At 35.8% G+C, this 22,474-nt stretch overlaps 1 protein-coding gene across 2 annotated transcripts in view; it reads right to left on the reverse strand.

Moving 5' to 3' along the window:
• Positions 1-22,474, reverse strand: part of CPNE8 (copine 8) — a 230,009-nt gene that overhangs the window by 158,039 nt on the left and 49,496 nt on the right. For both annotated transcript variants that reach the window (XM_003988551.6, XM_019834813.2), the window contains exons 4-5: positions 15,032-15,135; positions 3,342-3,381 (exon numbers count right to left, since the gene is read on the reverse strand). In XM_003988551.6, coding sequence (XP_003988600.1) covers positions 3,342-3,381; positions 15,032-15,135 — 144 coding nt within the window. The remainder of the gene's footprint in view (positions 1-3,341; positions 3,382-15,031; positions 15,136-22,474) is intronic.

Genomic DNA, 22,474 nt, shown 5'->3' on the forward strand with positions numbered 1-22,474 from the left:
TAGGAAAAAAAAATATTTTATTATTGTTAACTCAAGGAGTCTCTCTTGCTACCAAATCCCCTTTGTAAAAGGTAAGTGCCTGCACTCCACATGCAAACCCACGCACTTAGCAGTCTTTCCTAAAAGGTTCCAGTTTTTATTTCACTTTGCAAAGTTGGCAGGTCGACAATCACACTTTTAAACAATTGTATCCTCAGGGAGTAGACCTAGTTTGTTTATTGGCTTCTCTAATCTAAATCGCTCCTGAACTCATTTTGGGTTGAATGAGTTATAAAATCTGTACTTGGATGCTTTCAAATAGCAAGGGCTTTTGTTGTTAATTTCTAACAGAAATTCGGGACACTAATTTCTAATAATTCATATCACAATTCCAAAACACATTTCCTTCCTCATCTGACATGCTTCATCCATTTGTAAGCTCAGGCACTTATTAACTAATTTGTATTGACTGCTTAATATATTTAAGAAATATAATACAGAGACTACTGTAAACAAATACATTAAAATGTGAGGTAATATGAACCACAGGAACTATAGGAAGCTATGCAATACTTTGGGAGAAAGGTGATGAGAATCTGAATTAAGTAACAGTAAGAAAGGAAAGAAGACAGAAGAGAAATAATACTTCATTATAATGAACAGGATTTATAGTTCACAAGATGTGGTATGTGAGACAGAAAGAGGTTAACGATACATCCACGTTTTCTAACTTAGTATACCGTGATGATGATAATTCTCAAGATAGAAAATACAAGCAGAGGACCAACAACGGAATGGAAGAGGTCATACATTTTTGATAATTTGAGTTTTAGGCTTCCGCAGACTAGCTAACAAGCAGTTGGAAACTTGTTTTTGCTAAGGTACAAAGAGAGATAGACACATGGGAGTCATCAGGGTAAGGCATGGAAATGGCTGAGATTTCCCAAGGAGAGCTTATTCAGTGAGATGAGATGACAATGGAAAACAAAACCAGGAAAAACCAATAATAAGGGAGAGGAGGAGGAAGAGAAACTGAAAAAGGATAGATAATGAGTAGACAAAGAAGAAAAGAAGTGAGGGAGACATTTCTGTGGAATTAAGAGGAGATGAGTTTGTTAAGAACAGTCAATTGTATCCAACATAATGGGAAGGTCAGGTAAAGCAGAAAGTGAAGAGAGGCCAAGATATTTTTCTCTAACCCATGTCAGAATAGTTCAAGCAGAAATCAAAACCAGAATACAGTAGAGTAAGATGGGAGAAACCCAGGCTGCTCTGAAAAGAACTGCAGCAGTAAGAAGGTGGTAAAGGAGATAGCATGAAGAGTGAAGCAGAGTCAAGATGTCAGGAGGAAGACATGAAATCTTTCTTATGAAAAATATAAAAAGCTATTCTGCAAAAAAAAGAATATTTTAAAAGATATATACATTCATGCCTTCTATGGTACATACCTCAGTATGGATTATTTAACGAAAATATAGTTATATCATGTTTGAGGTACCTTCTTATCCCATATACTAGTCTCTCCCTGAATTCAAGGCCACCACTTGGGTAAGGACCACATGTTACCACCTTCACACTCACCCTCAAAATATCCAACCCTATGGAATGTCCTTAACTGCCAAGTTATCATGCCCTCTAAAAAGTAGTTTGAGAAACATAGAAATTATATTCAGGGAGAATGGGCACTTGAAAGCCTATGTCCACTCAAGAGTTTAGGGAGCTCATTTTTCCTACATGCACAAAGATGAATAAACAGAGAAACTTGGTTTTTAAAGAGAAACAGAAGCTCAGAGAAGAGTCATAATGCAAAGAATATGTAGCCTCAGAGAAAAAGAAATAGAGAAAATTGCTGTCTCAATCCCAACCCTCCAGGCCTGTTTCTGGCTGTAGCTCCTACAAGGACAAGCTACACATCACATTTATGAGATGCTTCTAAATCTCTTTAATATTAACCACCTACATGTGAAATAAATATAATGCATTTTCTCTCCTTGCAACTAAATTTTTTACTAGAAAATGGAATTCTTTTTCTGGTTCTTCCAGTGGAATTTGGAAAGCTTCCAATACAAAGCTATGCAAATAAAATTTAAATATCCAGCCACAATGCTCCGAGTCTTATGAGGAGCAAGAAGGCAGCATGGCAATGGTAATGAGCATTACTTATGGGGAGGAATGAGCTTATTAAAGTATTTGCTTTCAATCTGTAGAAAAGTCAATCAGAAAGACTATTCTTTGAATCCTTCATCAAATAATTCTTCTCTTTGCTTCATGACGAAAATAAATATCATAGCTTCTTTACAATGAAGGAAAGGAACAGTAAATTGTGATTTTTACCACCATGCCCAGCTTCCTAGTTTCCACAAATCAGCCTCTCAACCTCTTAGCTTGGGATTACCTCTCATGTGTCTTCTCTGAATTAAGACATCCCTCCTCTCCAAACTACATCGGAAATCATATCCATCTGTTCTAGTCAATAGGCTACAACAATGGAGAAGTAAAAAAAAATCTCACCCGCCTGACCCTCTGGGCATGACCATGACTCCAGCCAGCCTCCCACCTCTCAACTCTGACACGGCTGCCAGTTCTACATCCATGTATTCAGATTCCACTTGGTACCTGGTTAAACTTTCAGAATGCTGCTCTCAACCCACCCCCACCCCCATTCAGCTGTCCCTAATTTGACCTAACTCTCCCTCCAGATCTCAACCTCTGTATCTGCCTAGCTCTGATGCCTTTGCTGCCCCTGAACCTAAAAACATCCCCAGGGAATAGTTATGGCCTGGGGAGTAGAGCTGCTGAGAAAAGAGGAATGGGTAGAAGGAGGGAAGATCAGGACCCAAAAAGGAAAAAAGACTGTAAGTGAACTTGAGGACAGACTCTGTATGTCCATCTTGCTCATACTGTACCCTCTGAAACAGACATGGTGCCAGCATGAGGAGGCACTTAGAAAATATGGTTGAACAAATGAGCCACAAGGACTGAAGAATGGCAAATCACTCTGCCCTACACCCAAGTACTTCTCATTCTCGCACAAGCAAAGCCTCTCCAAATGACACGGGCTTCATCTTGCTCAACCTGAATTAATTTCAAACATTGCAGGGAACTGAAAGAATTTCTTTTAAAAATATATAAATAAATAAGGTTAATCCATTTCACACACTAAAGGTACCTTTGCTTTAAGAATTTCCTTCACGTGCTATTCTAGGGTCCTTTAAAAATGTTATTTTCTATGACAATTATTACACGAAAACTCATGGAAATATACCTTTAATATTAATGCAGCAACATAAATACCAATCATATATTATGATTTTGCGGTCTATGTTATGTAATCATCCTAAAAACATAAAGTGTGAACTTACATGTTTGGACAGGTTGGGGCTCTTTGAGTCAACATCATACCTAAAAGATTAAAATATGAAACTCAGATTATTTCTACAAAATAGAGAGCTACAGAAAAAATATCAGTATTTTCCCAAAAAATAAGTAACATTATAATGAACCAAAAATATACCAGTAGGGAAAAATTAGCGAATTAAGAAGTTTCTTATAATCTGTAGTCTATATACTAATAGTAGCATTCACAATCTCTGGGTCCTTTTATTTCCACAACCTAAGTAGAAGTCCTGATATTTTCAGTCATTAATTCTGCTGCTTGATAAGAAAGTTATAAACTTCTCTTTCGTACTATCATTAAAAAAAAAGTTTGAAAAGTAAAACAAAACACAAAAACCGTTCTCTTTTGTGTGGATGAGTAATATCCTAACTGTTTAAAACTCCCTAACAACTGCAATTCCTCTCCTCTGGATACCATTTAAAAATAAGCAGGTGCAGGGCACGTGGCTGGCTCAGTGAGACATGCGACTCTTAACCTCAGGGCTGTGAGTTCAAGACCCATGTTGGCTGTAGAGATTACTTAAAAATATAAAATCTTTTAAAATCAATCAATCAATCAATCAATAAGCAAGCAGGTGCTGGGAACAGGCTGTCGTTTGTGTACCTTTTAACTTCTATTTAATATTTTAAATGCTACTGTTGACTTTGAAATTTGGCTAAAGTAAGGAGACATTACTTTTCCCCAATCACTGGACTTAGGGAAACCGAATATTTTACGAAAGATAAATACATTCATATAGTACTACGTTAGGTCCTGATTTTGACCAGTTGGTACTGGAAATAAATGATTTCTTAGAAAGATCCTGGGAAAACATCACTCACCATTACCTTAACCTCTCATTTTAAAGAAATTGTAGAAATGGAAAGGTCGCTACCAGTCAAAACAACCTCAAATAAATGAAGTCTTGAATAGGAAAATATTTTTTTCCTATTCAACACTGGCTCCAGTGTTTCTCCCAAATTATACTCCTTTCACATTCCTTGTCCATAGCTTCCTACCAAAAATTAACTGCCTTTTTAAAGATTAATTAAAGCCTTCACTCTCACATAACAAGAATGTTTTTACAAAGAAACAAAGCACCTCCATCAATAAAAGGCAAAGAAACAGAGTTCACTGAGTGTACCAATGCTGGGCAGAGGTTCACGTACTCCCCAGCTAAGAATGTTTACCACAGATTGGCTTTCAAATTGTATGAGGCAAATACCTGCCTCGGAAGAATTACAAATTACTCTTCTTCACATTGGGGCATTCCGATCAACTCTGAACAGCTGTAACCTAGAATTTTAAATCAGCAAACTGCCAACATCTACTGAAAACCTACAGATGTTAGCACCAAAAAAAATTCTTATTCAAGAAATTTTTCTTATTCAAGACAACTTTTTAAGAGAAAATTGAAATTAGCAACTACAGCAGTATCAAAGGTGAAAAATAAGTGTGCTGGTTCCTTCCCAAGAATCAGTCCTGGAAACTGTTTTCTATAAAGGGTATACTGTGGACCGGGGAGAAATAACATGGTATGTTCAGTTGTGCTAAAAGAAGCAAAAAGAAAAGGAGTTTCTTTTCATCACAAAGTTTAAGTATCTTCAAGTATAATCTTCTTTCATTGCCTTAACAAAGCTTTTTTAATGCTACTCTCTTGAAAATATGTAATTTGCAGCATAGTTCTGATGGCTTTAGATAATATGTTGGATTATGATGCATTTGAAATTATCGTGAGTTTTCCTTTAATGGACTTTTCCTTCTAACTTTTCTAAAAGTATCAAGACTACTCTGGTTCTTACCCTCAGACATAAACCCCACATCCTAAATAGTTAAAGTGTGTGTGTGCGCGCGTGCGCGCGTGCGTTTACATGTTTGAATGCCATACTCTTATTAAGAAAGAAACATCAGGGGCACCTGGGTGGCGCAGTCGGTTAAGCGTCCGACTTCAGCCAGGTCACGATCTCGCGGTCCCTGAGTTCGAGCCCCACGTCAGGCTCTGGGCTGATGGCTCAGAGCCTGGAGCCTGTTTCTGATTCTGTGTCTCCCTCTCTCTCTGCCCCTCCCCTGTTCATGCTCTGTCTCTCTCTGTCCCCAAAATAAATAAACGTTGAAGAAAGAAAGATCATATTGGCAAGCAGGAAGTTAAGCAGTTTACACCTACAAGGGTACATCCCACTGCCTAAATTTACTAATGTTAATTTTGCAAACTTGAAGCTGCTACTGAATTGGCAGTAACCGATTTGGTTGATCCTAAAGATTACCTTTCAGTTAGAGGTAACAGATGTTGACTAGAGTTTTTCCTGTACTTCTGGAATTCCAGCTAAGGTCCAAAGCTAAAAACAAAAGATGCTAATATGCTTAGGTGAGAGGTGCAGTCAGACCCTTCTTCAGAACTTACTCATAAAGTGACAGGCTATTTCCTACCCCTTGGGGGGCAAGGGGAGGTTCGTCCCATTCCCCAAAGTCAAGTGAAGGGGATCTCCTAAATCTGGGGTGCCTGAAGAAAAGATAGCATCTGAGTCCCCGGTCAGATGCTGCTGAGCTACAGAAACTGCCTACAAGTCCAGCCTGTGGCTGCCATTAAAAACTATGTCAGCTGACAGTCCTAGGAAGTGCCTTCTGAGGGCTGAGGAACAAGTAGAATGTGTGACATGTGTCCCCTTTAAGGTCTAGATACTTCAGAAGATAAGAGACCCACACCTCTGCCTCCCAGCTCATCTACCCTTTCCCTTTTCCACCCTCTGCTCTCCCCCAAGTAGCTGAAAATAGCTCCAACTGATGGGAGAGGAAGTGAAGAGTTCTGAAGTTTGAGATTAAAGTTTTAAAGTAAAGAGTATAATGATTAACAAAATAAGATGGTTCTAGGGGCGCCTGGGTGACTCAGTTAAGTGTCCAACTCTTGATTTTGGTTCAGGCCATGATCTCAAGGTCATGAGATTGAGCCCTGCTTCAGGCTTTGTGCTGAGCGTGGAACCTGCTTAGGATTCTCTCTCTCTCTCTCTCTCTCTCTCTCTCTCCCTCTCCCTCTCCCTCTCCCCCTCCCCCTCCCCCTCCCTCTCCCTCTCCCTCTCTCTCAGCCCCTCCCCACTCAAATAAAATAAAATACACACCAATAAAATAAAATAAAATAAAATAAAATGGTTCTAATAAACAAAAGTGACTGAAAACTCATGAAATTAGACCTTGACATTATTCATTTTTGAGAGAGACAGAGACAAGAGTGGAAGCGAGGGAGGAACAGAGAGGGAGACAGAATCCGAAGCAGGATCCAGACTCCCAAACCATGAGATCATGACCTGAGCTGAAGTCGGAAGCTTACCCGACTGAGCCACCCGGACACCCCATAGACCTTGACATTGTTAAGGGAGTCCTTAACCAATGGGAAAAACTGGAATTAATGGTGTTGGGAAAACATAAAAAACTTAATTGCCCCGAAGTAGTGAAATCCTTCAAAAATAAAATGGAATAATATTATACAATACATAATTATTGCCATTGATTTATCAAGAAGGAATATAATTTGCTAGGTAAGGCAAATCTAGACTCATAACTATCTTGTTGAAAAGTGGAAAAGCAAGAGTGAAATATATTGTATCTAATTTCTCCTATTCTTCTGCTCATGTTATGCAGTGACGTGACTACTCATGCCTTTTGCTCAAACTCATTTTTGTGCAGCTGTTCTGCCAGTAATAGTTTTCAACTGTGGCAAAAAAGTGATTTATGAGGTACCTATACTATTGTCAGTGTGACAACTGTAACAAAATAAATAAATGCCAAAGTTTATGACTTTATCTTGATACAGGCATAGCATGATGACAGAGACCATGTCTCTTTTTTGTTTGTTTTGGTTTTGGGATTTGGTGGTTTTTTTTTTTTTTTTTCCTTTTTAGAAACCATGATCTTGAATGAAGAAGTACACATCACATCAAAAAATCAGGAGAATTTTAAAATTTGTGATTGGTAAATTAATCTTAAATATCCATTTCAAGCATATTATGGTAATAACAATAACAACTATGGATTAACCAGAATTTACAAGAATTTGGGCCAATTGTGACAAGAATACATATTCATTCTCTCTCTCCCTCTCTGTCTCTGTCATTACAATTTTCTATTACTGAAAGTTAAACAAACTCCTAAAAACCATTTCTCAAACCTACCATAATATGCAGTTCTTTCTATGACACACTTTTACAGACTATTTTTAATTCTTATTTTTTAGAATTTTATAAAATCAAGAGACCAATTAAATAAAAAACAGCACTGAAAACCATTTACATCTGTCTGTTGGCCAATTCAGACTACTGTCATCTTCAACATTGCTGTTCCCTCAAGAGAACATGTTACATAAATGTGTTGGAGTATTGCTGTAGTTTTTTGAGAGATGCAGATCAGGATTATAGGTGAATTATTTCCTACCTTATCCTATTTTAATTTTCCAAATATGCTACAATGAATATTTTTCCCTAGGAATAAGACATTGCTAAGGCAAAATTTAAAAATTGATTATAATTATGTATACTAATGAATAAGTAGATCCACATAACTAGAGAAGAAATACAGTGTTTTCCACATTACTTTGGGTAGATCTGCTGGAAAAATCACAAAATAAAAACAAAAAGGAAGAAAGAAAGAAAAAAAGTCTGCTCTCACAGGTGAAAGGTGTTATGTAAAATATTCTAATACATGGTAAGTCAAAAGGAATTAATTAAAATATGAAAAATACTACATGAACCAAGAAAATATACTTGTTGCTTTTCTTGGTAATCTTCTCCAAGTATCCCTTTCTCTGGCCCTAATTGTTTGAATTATTTGGAGATAATATACAATTGAAATAAAGTTATTTGAATCAAATTGCTGAAATTACCCAAATGCATTCAAAAGGTAAAAGGATACTTAATTCAGTCTTGCAATATGCTTTCACATTTTGAACATTACACAACTTCTATAAAAACTGCTATAATTTTTAGAAGAAAAGAGGAAGCTGAAGAAGTTAAAACATATCAATTTACCTACACTAATTTCTGTCACATTATTTCTTCTTGTCACACTGAGATAAAATAATACAACATGCTCCCATTCCAATCAAACAAAACAATTTCCCACACGGTCTTACTTTGTTTACTTAGATCAAATATATTCTATCATATTATTGTATTCAATGTGTGGCAGACCACATAGACGTAGACGCTCATCAGTACTAGATAACCAAGGCAAAAATAAAAATATCCCAATTTAGACATTAACTTTAATATTCATAACATTTTAGAAATTCGTGTTTTGCACCATTTAATTATAAACTATTTCAGGCAAAATCGGACTCAATATTGGAGAGCACAGATCCTTTGAACATATTAAACTTTCTGGGCCTTGCTTTTCTCATTTACAAAAATGGATTAACTCCACCTCACAAATGTGTTGGGTGGGTTAGTTATGTATGCGTATGGTTCTATTATACACCGTGAATAAGGGTAGTAGTGCTAACAAAAATAACCTCTTTGTGTCTGTGCCTACAAAACTTATATGCTAACTCAAACTCCATGAGCTTCTGTAATTATTTCATTTAGTTTATAAATAACTGGAAGATATTAGCAACAAATATATCAAACCTTCTTATCATTCTTTCCTTCTATATTTCTACCTGTAAGTGTATTGAAGTTTTGTTTTCTTTTATTAAGTCTCTGAAATACATACAGTGAAGTTAAACAATGTCATTCATTTATCATCAAATACTAGAGAGGTGTGGTAAGTTCTAGAAATGTCCTAACTTCTTCCTACCTTTAAGCCTTTCCTTGTCCATGCTAAGCATACCAAGAAAGCTTAGAAACATGAAATAAGTATCAGGTGCCTCCCTACCACAATACATTCTCATTTGGACTCACTAGTTTGTCAGATAGCATTTTTGAAATGCTATCTGTTAAAACAGGCATAATATTTGGAGACTAACCAGCACTGAGTTCAGTGGAATTACATTTCTTGCACTCAACACGTTTTAAAACCCATTGGCTTCCACAGCCTCATCTTCAGTAGAGATGAGAATGCAATCGTTAGCCTCCATACAGGCAAATAATTCTTTACCTTCGTTTCCTCTCCAGAATGACTAGCCCAGCTCTCAATTTTTGCTCATTCGTCTTCTAACAAACATTTGATTACTATCATCCTTTTGAAAGCACTATTTCCTTTCTTTTCATTCCACTTGTGACATTCTATAATAGCCACAGTTATGATATAAGTGATAAAGGCTGAGTAGGACACGGGCTTAAGAAGCCAGGGCCAAGTGGGTACAGTGGTGAAACAGTCACCCGGCAGCAGCTGCTTGTGATGGTGACAGGAGCCTGTCGGCAGACAGCAACCAAAATGAAACAGAAATGGGTTCTGAAAATTGGAGCTAAAACATAGGCAAGGCGCTCAGAGAACAAAGTATATAGGATCTTGGCTTCAAAGGCAAATTCCACCAAACTTTAAAGAAGAATTAATACCTACTCTTCTTAAACTATTCCAAAAAACAGTAAACCTCCAAATTTGTTCTATGAGGCAAGTACTATCCTGATATCAAAACCAGATAATCACACCATCAACAAAGAGAACTACAGGCCAAAATCCCTGATTAACACAGATGCAAAAATTCTCAACAAAATACTAGCAAACTGAATCCAACCACACATTAAAAAAATCAACCACCATGATCAAGTGGGATTTTTGCCTGGGTTGTAAGGGTGGCTCAATATTCATAAATTGATCAATTTGATAAATCGCATCAATAAAAGAAAGGGTAAGACCATATGATCATTTCAAAAGACACAGAAAAAGTATTTGACAAAGTACTGATAAAAAAGTATTGATAAAAAAAGTATTGATAAAAAACTATCGATTAAAAAAAAAACCCTCAACGAAGTAAGCTTAGAGGGAACATAGCTCAACATAATAAAGGCCATGTATGAAAAATCCACAGTTAACACCATCCTTAATGGGGAAAATCTCTCAGTTTTCCCTCTAAGGTCAGGAACAAGACAGGGATGACCACTCTCACCACTATTATTCAATATAATACTGGAAGTCCTAGCCACAACAACAGAGAACAGAAAGAAATAAAAGGCACCCCAAATGGTAAGGAAGAAGTGAAACTTTCATTATTTGCAGATGTAATGATACTATATATAGAAAACCTGAAAGACTTCACCAAAAACTGCTAGAACTGATAAACGAATTCAGTAAAGTCGCAGGACACAAAATCAATGTACAGAAATCTGTTGCATTTCTATAGGCCAACAGTGAGGCAGCCAAAAAAGAAATTAAGACAATATTCCCATTTACAATCGCACCAAAAATAATAAGATACCTAGGAATAAACCTAACAAAACAGGTGAAAGACCTGTACTCTGTAAGCTATAAAACACTGATGAAAGAAGACAAAACAAAGAAATGGAAATATATGTCATGCTCATGGATTAGAAGAACAAATATTGTTAAAATGCCCATACTACCCAAAGCAATCTACAGATTTAATGCAATCCACATCAAAATACAAACAGCATTTTTCACAGAACTAGAACAAAGAATCCTAAAATTTGTATGGAACCAGAAAAGACCCCAAATAGCCAAAGCAATCCTGAAAAGGAAAAGGAAAGCTGGACACATCACAGTTCTGGACTTCAAGTTATATTACAAAGCAGTAGTAATCAAAACAGTTTATTATTGGCACAAAAATAGACATACAGATCAATAGAACAGAATAGAAAACCCAGAAATAAACCCACAATTACATGGTCAATTAATCTTCAACAATTCATGCAAGAATATGCAATGGGAAAAAGTCTCTTCAACAAACGGTGCTGGGAAAACTGGACAGCAACATGCAAAACTATGAAACTGGACCACTTTCTTACACCACACACAAAAATAAATGCAAAATGGATGAAAGACCAAATGTGAAATCTGAAACCATAAAAATCCTAGAAGAAAACACAGGCAGTAACTTCTTTGACATCAGCCGTAGCAACTTCTTTCTAGGTATGTCTCCTAAGGCAAGGGAAACAAAAGCAAAAACAAACCATGGGAACTATATCAAAATAAAAAGCTTCTGCACAGCAAAGAAAATAACCAACAAAACTAAAAGGCAACCTATGAAATGAGAGAAATGACATACCTGATATTGCAAATGACATACCTGATAAAAGGATAGTATTCAAAACCTATGAAGAACCTATCATATTCAACACCCAAAAAACAAATAATTCCTTTTAAAAATGGGGAGAAGACATAAACAGTTATTTCTCCAAAGATGACATATAGATGGCCAATAGACACATGAAAAGACGTTCATCATCACCATCAGGGAAATGCAAGTCAAAACTACAATGAGTTATCACCTCACACCTCTCAGAATGGCTAAAATCAACAATACAAGAAACAACAGGTGTTGGTTAGGATATGGAGAATAAGGACCCCTCTTGCACTGATGGTGGGAATGCAAACTGGTGCAGCCACTATGGAAAACAGTATAGATAAGTTAAAAATAGAACTACCTCATGATCCAGCAATTGCACTACTGGGTATTTACCCAAAGAATACAAGAATACTAATTCAAAGGGACACATGCACCCCTACGTTTATAGCAGTATTATTTACAACAGCCAAAATGTCTATTTGGCTAATTGATGGACACAAGAGCCCTAGTGTCCATCAATTGATGAATGGTTAAAGAAGATGTGGTGTATATATGCAATGGAATATTACTCAGCCATCAAAAAGAATGAAATCTTGCCTTTTGCAATGACATCAATGGAGCTAGAGTATAATGCTAAGCAAAATAACCAGAGAAAGACAAATACCATGTGATTTCACTTATATGTAAATTTTAAGAAATAAAACAAAGGGGAAACAATGAGACAGAGAGAGAGAAATTAAATTTATTTTCATATGAATTTACATTAAAATAAAATATGAAAATGAAGTTAATTTAATGAAAAATATGAAAATGAAATATAATTTAATGAAATTAAAATAAATTTAAATTCATATAAAAATATAAAAAATTAAATTACTATAAATTAAATTTTATTAAATTTTAAAAAGTTTTAAAAATTAACATAAAAAAGATTTCTAAGTTGGTCTCAAAGATTAGCATGAAGAGTGAGTACTCCTATCGACATCTTTTTTTTTTCAATATATGAAATTTATTGTCAAATTGGTTTCCATACAACACCCAGTGCTCATCCCAAAAGGTGCCCTACTCAATACCCATCACCCACCCCCCATCCCTCCCACCCCCCATCAACCCTCAGTTTGTTCTCAGTTTTTAACAGTCTCTTATGCTTTGGCTCTCTCCCACTCTAACCTCTTTTTTTTTTCCTTCCCCTCCCCCATGGGTTCCTGTTAAGTTTCTCAGGATCCACATAAGAGTGAAACCATATGGTATCTGTCTTTCTCTGTATGGCTTATTTCACTTAGCATCACACTCTCCAGTTCCATCCACGTTGCTACAAAGGGCCATATTTCATTCTTTCTCATTGCCATGTAGTACTCCATTGTGTATATAAACCACATACATCTTTTCATCCTAAAATCTGACTCTGAATACTTTACATTCTGAAAATGAAAAAAAATATAAGAAATTTACCTAATAGGATACTCACTGCAAAATTATATGTAATAGTAAAAATAGAACCAGCCAAAGGACCCATCAGTAAATGTTTGGCTAAATAAATAGTGTTTTTTCAAACAATGAAAATTACGCAGCATAAAATGAATGAAATACACACACACACACACACACACACACACACACACACACACACACACATAATGGCATAAAAAGGTATCTGAAAGATGCAAGTAATAGGAAAGTATTTGTGATTTTCAAAATACTGAGATTCCCATATGCAAGTATATACATTGAGTCATGTACATTTTTGGTTATTTGTGAATTTTTTGTTTTTTGGGACTCTTTTTTTGGTATTGGAAGAACAAGAAACTCCGACTTTAAAAAAATTTTTTTCATGTTTATTTTTGAGAGAGAGAGAGAGAGGGAGAGAGAGAGAAGGAGACAGAGTGCGAGTGGGGGAGGGCAGAGAGAGAGGGAGACACAGAATCCGAAGCAGGCTCCAGGCTCTGAGTTGTCAGCACAGAGCCCGACAGGGCATTCGAACTCAGGAGCCATGAGATCATGACCTGAGCCGAAGTCGGAAGCTTAACTGACTGAGCCACCCAAGTGCCAAAACTTTCACTTTTAAATGCCTACATTATCTAAAATTTATAATCAATATTTACTATTTTTAAATGAGAGAAAACAATATAAGTGAATAAGAAAGAGAGAGAGGGAAAGGGAAATAAAGAGAACAAGAATCATGAAATAATGGCTGGTTTTAGGATAAAGTTTTAGGATAAAGGATTTAAGTCTAAAACCAGGGGCAAAAAATTAAGGGAGTACCACACTGGTATATGAAAGAGAATTCTTAAAAACAATGGCTATGAAGGCCGTGAACAATGAGAAAATGAAACCACATTCACATGATTTATATGTCATTTTTAAATAATATCACTGTGAGTAATCTCCACGATAAACATGGTCAGGAAACCATTACATTCTACTTTTTCTCCTAAGTATCATTTTTATTATTTCAGAAGGGGTTTCAATAAAATAAAAACCAAACAGGCCATAATAAATTTTGTTTGATAAATATAATGAATAGTGAAAACTCTTATAACTCTTGGAGGAAAGGGCCTGGCATACAATTCTCCTTTTTTAAACAGAAGCATGGTGGGTTATTTTACTGCACACATTTTAGGGGACAAGAAAGACTGTTAACAGTAAACAACTTTCCACATTAAGAAGCAAATGGTGACTTTTTCAAATAAGAGATGATAGCTTGCATCAAAAAAAATCTATAAATTGTGACAGCCTGGTACATTTTATTGTTTACAGCTATTTAAGACATTTATATTTTTAAATACTTGCAATGCTCATAAACTCTCTTTAATTATTTAAATTTACTAAATACATGCTATAACATATGTTATACTTATCCCTCTCAATAGGTTTTCTTTTAACAATATCCAGATGTTTCAACAATCACCACAATTTACCTCTGTGAAACAAAAACTCAATAACAAATAACATCTTACAAACTGACACTAGATTTCCCTGTGGACAAGAAGTTGAATTTGACGATAATATTTTGATCTGCTTAATTTAGTGTCAAAATAACAAGAATATTAAAAATATCAAGCAGTCTGGCTCTAGAATCCTATGCCTTGGCAATATGAGGCCACAAAGGGATAAAAGGAAGGCAGATATCCATATACTATACGAAGAAATGGCTGAGAGAAACAAAGATCTGGGGGACATGGGAGTACATGAGATCACCTTGGAATATATGCAGAGCTTGAAAAGAAATCACTGAGGCTTAACATGGTTTGAAAGAATGTCCATATATACCATGAAGCATTTCTACGTGGTTAAATCGCTCACTAATTTTTCAATAAATATATAGCCAAAAACCTATAAAATGTAAAGCAATGCTAGAGACAGTGCTCAGGACATGCTCTAAATAGGATTAATCTGGTTTCCTGCCAGTGTAACCTAGTATTCAGTGCAACCAGACCCAGCCTTATGTTACACAACTTGCCTTTAACAATCATTTTTTTTTTAATGCAAGTTATATCAGAACTTACAAGTCAAAGCGAAGGTTCTCCCTTTCCTCAAAAAAGTAGTCCAGGATAAATTTTCTTACAAAATCAGGATTTAAAGTATTATCAATTACTTCAGTCCTTCCAAACTATAGAGAAAAAGAGAAAGAGAGAGGTTAAAATCAAGTCTTGCATGATTATTACAGTATACTACTTTGTAGTAATACAGTTCCTTGAAAACAGAAGCAAAAAATATCCCAATGGCTTGATAAAATAAAGTACCACCAAAAAGTCTTTGGAGACAAAATCATTCCCTCTGACTCACTCAGGGAAATCAGAAAAAATGAGCACTGAGTTCATTCACATTATTAGAAAATCAGCTTCTGAAAATTCATATAACAAGCTGTAACACCTTCTTCCCTCCTCATCCTCCCCTCTTGAAAACCAAATCTCCTTCTAGTCAAAAGAAGTTATTTCTCCCTTAAATTTTAATGTATCACAGATTATTTTTCCTAACCTAGTGTAAAACTAGGCCAAGCAACATATATTTTTACAACTGGAGGGGTCCAAGTATTCATACTCCAGAAGTTCTCCACACAAAAGGGTTCATCAGCTATGTTTTGGGGAGAACTTTCTTATAATCTAATATACACTTTAATCATGTGAGTTTTGTTTGGCTTTGCTTTAATTGTTATGGCATCTAGACAGCCAGATGAGGACCTATGATACTTACATGTTTTAAGCTAGTGAATTGCACTTTTGCTTAAAAACATTAAGTCTCTCCATCTTAGCGGAAGTGGAAAACAAGAAAAGACACTTTCTAGTCCCTCCTCTAACTGTGAAGGAAGGCCACCAGGCTCTGCTTCCAAAGACAGAGTGATATTCAAATTTTACATCTTTTTGTATTTGGCTTGCATTCTTCCCCTCTCACTCCCATGGAATTCTAATAAGGGAATTTAAACCTTTGTGAACAGCATTATGCATGTCATTTTATCAGAGAACCAGTTTTTATTAAAGTTCATGGAAATACGATTTTTTAATAGGAATAAGAGAACTGTGATAATCCAGTAAAAAGTGAAGGTCATGTTTACATAAATTTTGATGCTAAAACTATGGTACAAAATATTGATGACAAAGGATTTACTATGGCTATCGCTAACTACCCCAAAAAGAACTAGTTTTATGTATCTGACAATTTTTTTAAATCATGGACCAATATCATACAGGTAAACCACAACCCAAGTAACTAATTCAGTATGTCCAAAATATTGAACATTTACTTTGAACAATAATAATAACAGTCACCATTTATTATTTACTTTGTTCCAAGTACTTTTTACACATTACTTTAACCATGAAAGGTAGATATTATTAGCCCATTTTAAAGATGAGAACATTGAGGCAAAGGGTCCCAACTTTAGGCTACAAAATCTACATTCACTTTGGCTACAAAATCTACATTCTTTCTAAGACTCTCTTCTATTTCAGAATAAAACATGTGATGCCCTGAGAAGATCCAACAATGAGCCTATCCAGGGTTTTCTAATTTTTAAAAAGTGGGAATAAGAACATGTACCAAGTAACCATGTGCTGGCAGTGCCCACGCACTCCATAAGAGAAGTACAGAAGTCAAGAAGTTTAAGTCTGAAGCAGACACAGGCTGGGCCCTCCCAGCCTTTCTCTTGCCTGGAAGCTCCCCAGACCAAAGAAGAGAGCACCAAACAAACGTCCAACACTCTCAGATAGAAATCCAGCCAGTATCCATATTCCTTAGCACCCAAAACCCTCTAGTGGATTTTAACCCAAACTCACACTCAGAAGGAAGAAAAGAGAGTGAAATTTCCAAGTGCGAGCCCCCGGAGTTAAAGCCAACAATTTCCCAGGGCCTGAGCCATCCCATAAGCTTGTTTCCTAGGGACCACTGGCTTGTCAGCATTACAGGTAACTGTATATACTCTGCTATCTCAAGTGAAGATTAATAACGTAGCCATTAAATTTTAGCTAGTCAACACAAAGCCCTGAAATTGCTTCTGATGACCTCACCAGTAACCTTCACACTGTGAAATCTAGTGGTCACTCTGACCCTTCTCACACTAGATTGCTAGCACCATGGGGACACTGCTGTCCACACTTTCCTTTCTGAAGCAGTCTTTTCTAGCTTTTGACACCACACTCCCATTTCTCTTCCCTTCCTAGATTCTCAGCCATGCAATCTCTAGTTGTCAGAGCACACTTCTAGGCCTCTTTGTCTATATTCACTCTTCCATTAGATTATTTTATCTGCTCCTTTGGTTTTAAATCCCATCTACATGATGATAACTTCCAAATGCAAGCATCAGCCCAGACTCACCTCTGAGTATACTCATGCACACAACTGCCTTCTTGGCTCATACATGTGGTTGTCTAACATGTCCCTCAGAATTATCACCTGACTTTAAATACTTTTTTTTTATATCACAACCATACCCAATCTTGGTCCTTACCAAGTCCACCCCTTGTCAATAAATGACATCATCATCCACTCAGTTACTCAGGCCATAAATGAGAGTCATCCTTCTTAACTCCTTGTCTTTAACCCATTGACTCCTACTCATCACCACCTCATAAGCTGTCAATTCCAACCCCAAAACACACCTCACAGCTGTCTACCTCTCTCCATATCTCCTGTCAACAGCTTAATTACAACTTTTCATCTTTCTCATGGACCACCTCAAGGGCCTCCTAACTCACATCTTTGTGAACTCTTGCTCTCCCTCCAATTCTTCCCCCATATCACATCCAAAATAATCTTTTAAAAACATGTAAACACAGGTATGCAATTTCACCACCCAAAAAGTCTTTAATGGCTTCCCATAATACTTCTAATTAAACCTCTTCTCTTTTGTCTGTAGGACTGACCCTTGTCTACCTCATGAACTTCATCATGGGCCAGTATCTCCCCTTCCTCTTTATCCAAGCCTGTTGGCCTTTTAGATCCCTCTACTCACCAAATCCTTTCCCTCCTATAGCCTTTGCACCTGTTATTTCTTCTTCCTGGCATGCTCTTAACCCCACTCTTGCATGGTTGACTTTTTTCATCCCTTAAGCCTCTATTTAAATGTCAGCATTCTGGCTCTAAATACAGTAATGTTGGTCCCTTACCACTAAAATTATTCTCCTTCATAGCACCTGTTTATTCTTCCATAAAACTTGTATTTTGTAATTATACTTTTGTTTTAGAGTCCCCTCACTAGACAGTATGCTTCATGAAGGCACAAGACATGCATACCTGTCTTACTTACACCTATACAAAATTGAACAAATGATTAACTAAAGGAGATTTATAATATATTATTCAAAGAAAGAAGAATCAAGGATAACTTACAGTATAATACCAATTTTGATTAAAATATATGTTTATGTTGGGGCACCTGGGTGGCTCAGTCGGTTGAGTGTCCGACTTCCATTCAGGTCATGATCTCACAGCTCATGAGTTCGAGCCCCACGTCAGGCTCTGTGCTGACAGCTTGGAGCCTGCAGCCTGCTTCAGATTCTGTGCCTCCCTCTCTCTCTGCCGCAACCCACTCGCATTCTGTCTCTGTCTCTCTCAAAAATAAACAGCAAAAATTTTTTTATAAATATATGTTTATGTTGATAGAAATAAAAATAGAGGAAGGTATACAAGAATGTAGAAATTATCATCCAATTGTTTTTTTTTTATTATGCATTTCTGGGTTTTCCTAATTTCTTGCAATGACTATGTCTTACTTTTAAAATCAGAAGCATAAAACTTTTAAGCAATATTCTTGTTTTTTTTTTTAATTCATTCTACTATGAAAAGTGAAAACTGGCAATAATAAGAAATCACAGATACATTATGACTGGTTTAGCTCATGGGAAATATATTAGTTCTTTCCCAGAGGCTGGAATATATTAGCTATCAACTAAGTGATTAATCTTTTTGACTAGAAACCTAATTTGTCTCAGCTAATGCCTTATACTACTAAATAAGAAATTTCTAATTCCTTGGAAAATGTATATTCACATATAATTCTATGCAGATCAGAAAGGATTAAAATGTTGAGGAAAGGAGAGCCTGGGTGATTTAGTCGGTTAAGCGTCAGACTCGATTTTGGCTCAGGTCATTATTTCAAGGTTCCTGAGTCTGAGCCCTGTGACAGGCTCCCCAGTGACAGTATGGAGCCTGCTTGGGAGTCTCTCTGTCTTCCTCTCTGTCTGTCCCTGCCCTGATTGCACATGTACTCACTCTCAAAATATACAAATTTTTTAAAAACAAATAAATAATAAAAATAAAACTTGGAGGAAAGACAATTATTAATAACATTTATTGATGGTATACCCCAGGAAATAGCTACATTTGAAAGAATTGAAAGTTATATTCTAAAAAGTCTTTTTCTTGGGGTGCCTGGGTGGCTCAGTCAGTTAAGCGTCCGACTTCCGCTCAGGTCATGATCTCACAGTCCATGAGTTCGAGCCCCGCGTGGGGCTCTGTGCTGACAGCTCAGAGCCTGGAGCCTGCTTCAGATTCTGTGTCTCCCTCTCTCTCTGCCCCTCCCTTGCTCATGCTCTGTCTCTCTCTGTCTCAAAAATAAATAAAAACATCTAAAATTTTTAAAAAAATAAATAAAAAGTCTTTTTCTGGGGTGCATGGGTGGCTCAGTCAGGTAAGTGTCCAATTTTGGCTCAGGTCATCATCTCACAGTTCGTGAGTTCCAGCCCTGCTTCAGGCTCTCTGCTGACAGCTCAGAGCCTGAAGCCTGCTTTGGATTCTGTATCTCAGACTCTCTCTGTCCCTCCCCAACTTGTGCTGTCTCTCTCTCTCAAAAATAAATAAACATTAAAAATATTTTAATATAAAAATAAATGAATAAAAAGTCTTTTTCTGAGTATCAACTACCCTAGATTGCCAGAAGTACCTGCAAACTTGACTACAATACTGTCTGGAACAATGAACATACGCAAATACGAGACAGTCAAGCACTTTTACATAATTATACAGTATTAAGTTTCATCACCTTATAATTAGGAAAATGTGAGAAAAAATGTTATTTTCCTCTGCAAGTGTGAAAGTTTTCGGTCATTTGAAAAAAGTAGGTAAACTTAATTTTGTTGGAAGATAAAACATTGTTTCTTGTAAAACTTTAACCAGAAAAAAAGAAAACACAAGTTGTTGAAAAGTTTTCCTTTGTTTTATGCTTGAGCTAATCAGATAAATACCTACTTTTCCAATTTAGGAACAAATCCTGCAGAAAATGATAGACTGGAAATACTCCTGATTTCTAAATCAGCTAATTGTTAAAATGCTTCAAGGGAGGAGTATCAGAACAACATTCATCTATTTATGGCACCAAGCAGGTGACCTTTGTTTTGAGAAAAATGTTCAGGAAGATTTAATATATTGTGAAGGTCCAAAACAGCCACCTAGTTCATGTTCATTTGTAAAATAAAGAAAAAGTGATGAAGGAAAAAGGTCATCTGGACTAGTGCACATCTGTAATTTGGTTATTAGATTAGAATTAAATCTCAGTGGTGGTGATACACAGAGCATAGTCTCCAGAAAGCAGACAGGAAGACTAGAGAAACTGAGTATTGCAAAGAGACTATTAAGATAAATTCAATTTAAAAAGCTCAGTTTAGGGCTATACATATCCACCCTGTATAAAGTATACAACACACACACACACACACACACACACACACACACACACTACTACCATTTGTATCCATTTCCTCTTGTACGTTAAACACTTGGATTACCAGAAAATCCATGGACCTCTTCCTCTGATGGAAAGAGATATAGTCTTCTTGTGTATCTCATCATACAAGACTTTTCTTTTCTTTTCTTTTCTTTTCTTTTCTTTTCTTTTCTTTTCTTTTTTAACAGATCAAAGATCTGAAAGTCACTTAAGTATAAAAAGACAAGTAGGAAATCTGAAGGCTTTATCTAGGTCTTACATTATTATACATCATTGAGATGTAGTTATAGATGTAGGTAAGAAAGTAAATAAACACACCGAGAAAATATTCTATACTTTAAAAAGTATATTACACATACGTGGCTTTTACTCACTTTTTAGGATCTTCTGATTTTAGGAATGAACATAAATTATTAGCCAACAATAAGAAAAAAAGACACCCTGATCACCTCTCTATAATGGTTACACATAAAATATAGAAAGGACATTAACTCCATCAATTTTTTAAATTATAGTACTTTAAAACCTTAGTTAAAACATTTTAAGATGAAATCATACTCTAAAAAATAACAATATTTCAAGAAACTGAGAACCATGTCATTGCTTGCCATTAATTCTGTGATTAGTGACATGTTTTACCATCTGAAGAGAAAAAAAAAATGGACTCAATTTATCTGAGAGGTCCTTATTGGGAAATATGGGTTAATTTTTATCATATTATCAGTTAGATTTTCATTTATGAGGCAAAATATTTTTTAAATGAATTGAGTAGATTATTATTTTAATCTACCCAATTATTTTAAATTAGATTGTCTGAGTTAGGTTATTACCTAAATTCAATTGAAAATAAACTTGAAAATGTATTCATACTAACCCTGAAGTCTTTGAATATTTAAAAGCAGTTCTACACACAGATGTACAATAAATGTTTATTCACATTCATTACAAAGTAGACAACTATTAATTTCATATACTCAAAACTAACTTTTGATCATTATCTTAAAAATCCCCCAAAGGAATAATTCCTATGTTTTAATTTTCTCTTCTTCCTAAAACTATTGTGTAAGATAGACTTTCAAGCATGGTTTCAATGCTGAAATTCTTAAATTCTCAGTGTGTTTGTTTTTATGAGTTTTATTCACTTTTTTTTTTTTTTTGAGAACTTAGCAAGAAAACAGAAACACTGCAAAGCTAAGTCTGGGAATTATTTTCATTCAAAAGTGATCAGAACAAACTTTTGCTTCTGCCAATGGCAAATTAGGTTGCTTAAGACTAACTTTTCCACTGAGAACAGCTAAAGAAATCAGACAAAATATTAAAATAATCTTTTTGGAGGCAGCAGAGAGCTGATAAAAAAATTATACACGTGGAATCAAAAACCCAGAGAAAAGAGATGCCAAAAGAGGGGCCCTGTATTTGGAAAAGACGCCAACCAAACTGATTTTAGCAATCTCATCAAACTAGGGGAGACAATGGAATTTTTCAAAATCTCCAAAGGGGTTATATGCATGTTCATGCTTTCTTTCCACATGTTTAAGTGTGTGTTTTTTTTTAAATAAGGTAACAAAGGCTTTGAGTTGGGGCTCCAAGAGGCTACACCAAGGAATAAGGACCAATCAGAAGAGAAACCCTGAAGAAGAATGAATCTCAGCTCAGAGTGAATCAAATCTAATATTGAATTAAAATAAATTTTTCCTAGTCTAGTTATCTCCCCAGAAGAAAAGTAAACCAACTCTGGAGAAACAAAAAATCATCCAACACCTCAAGTATGTCTCTAATTGTTCTTATATGA

Source organism: Felis catus, chromosome B4 (assembly GCF_018350175.1).
Source record: "Felis catus isolate Fca126 chromosome B4, F.catus_Fca126_mat1.0, whole genome shotgun sequence".
NCBI lineage: Eukaryota > Metazoa > Chordata > Mammalia > Carnivora > Felidae > Felis > Felis catus.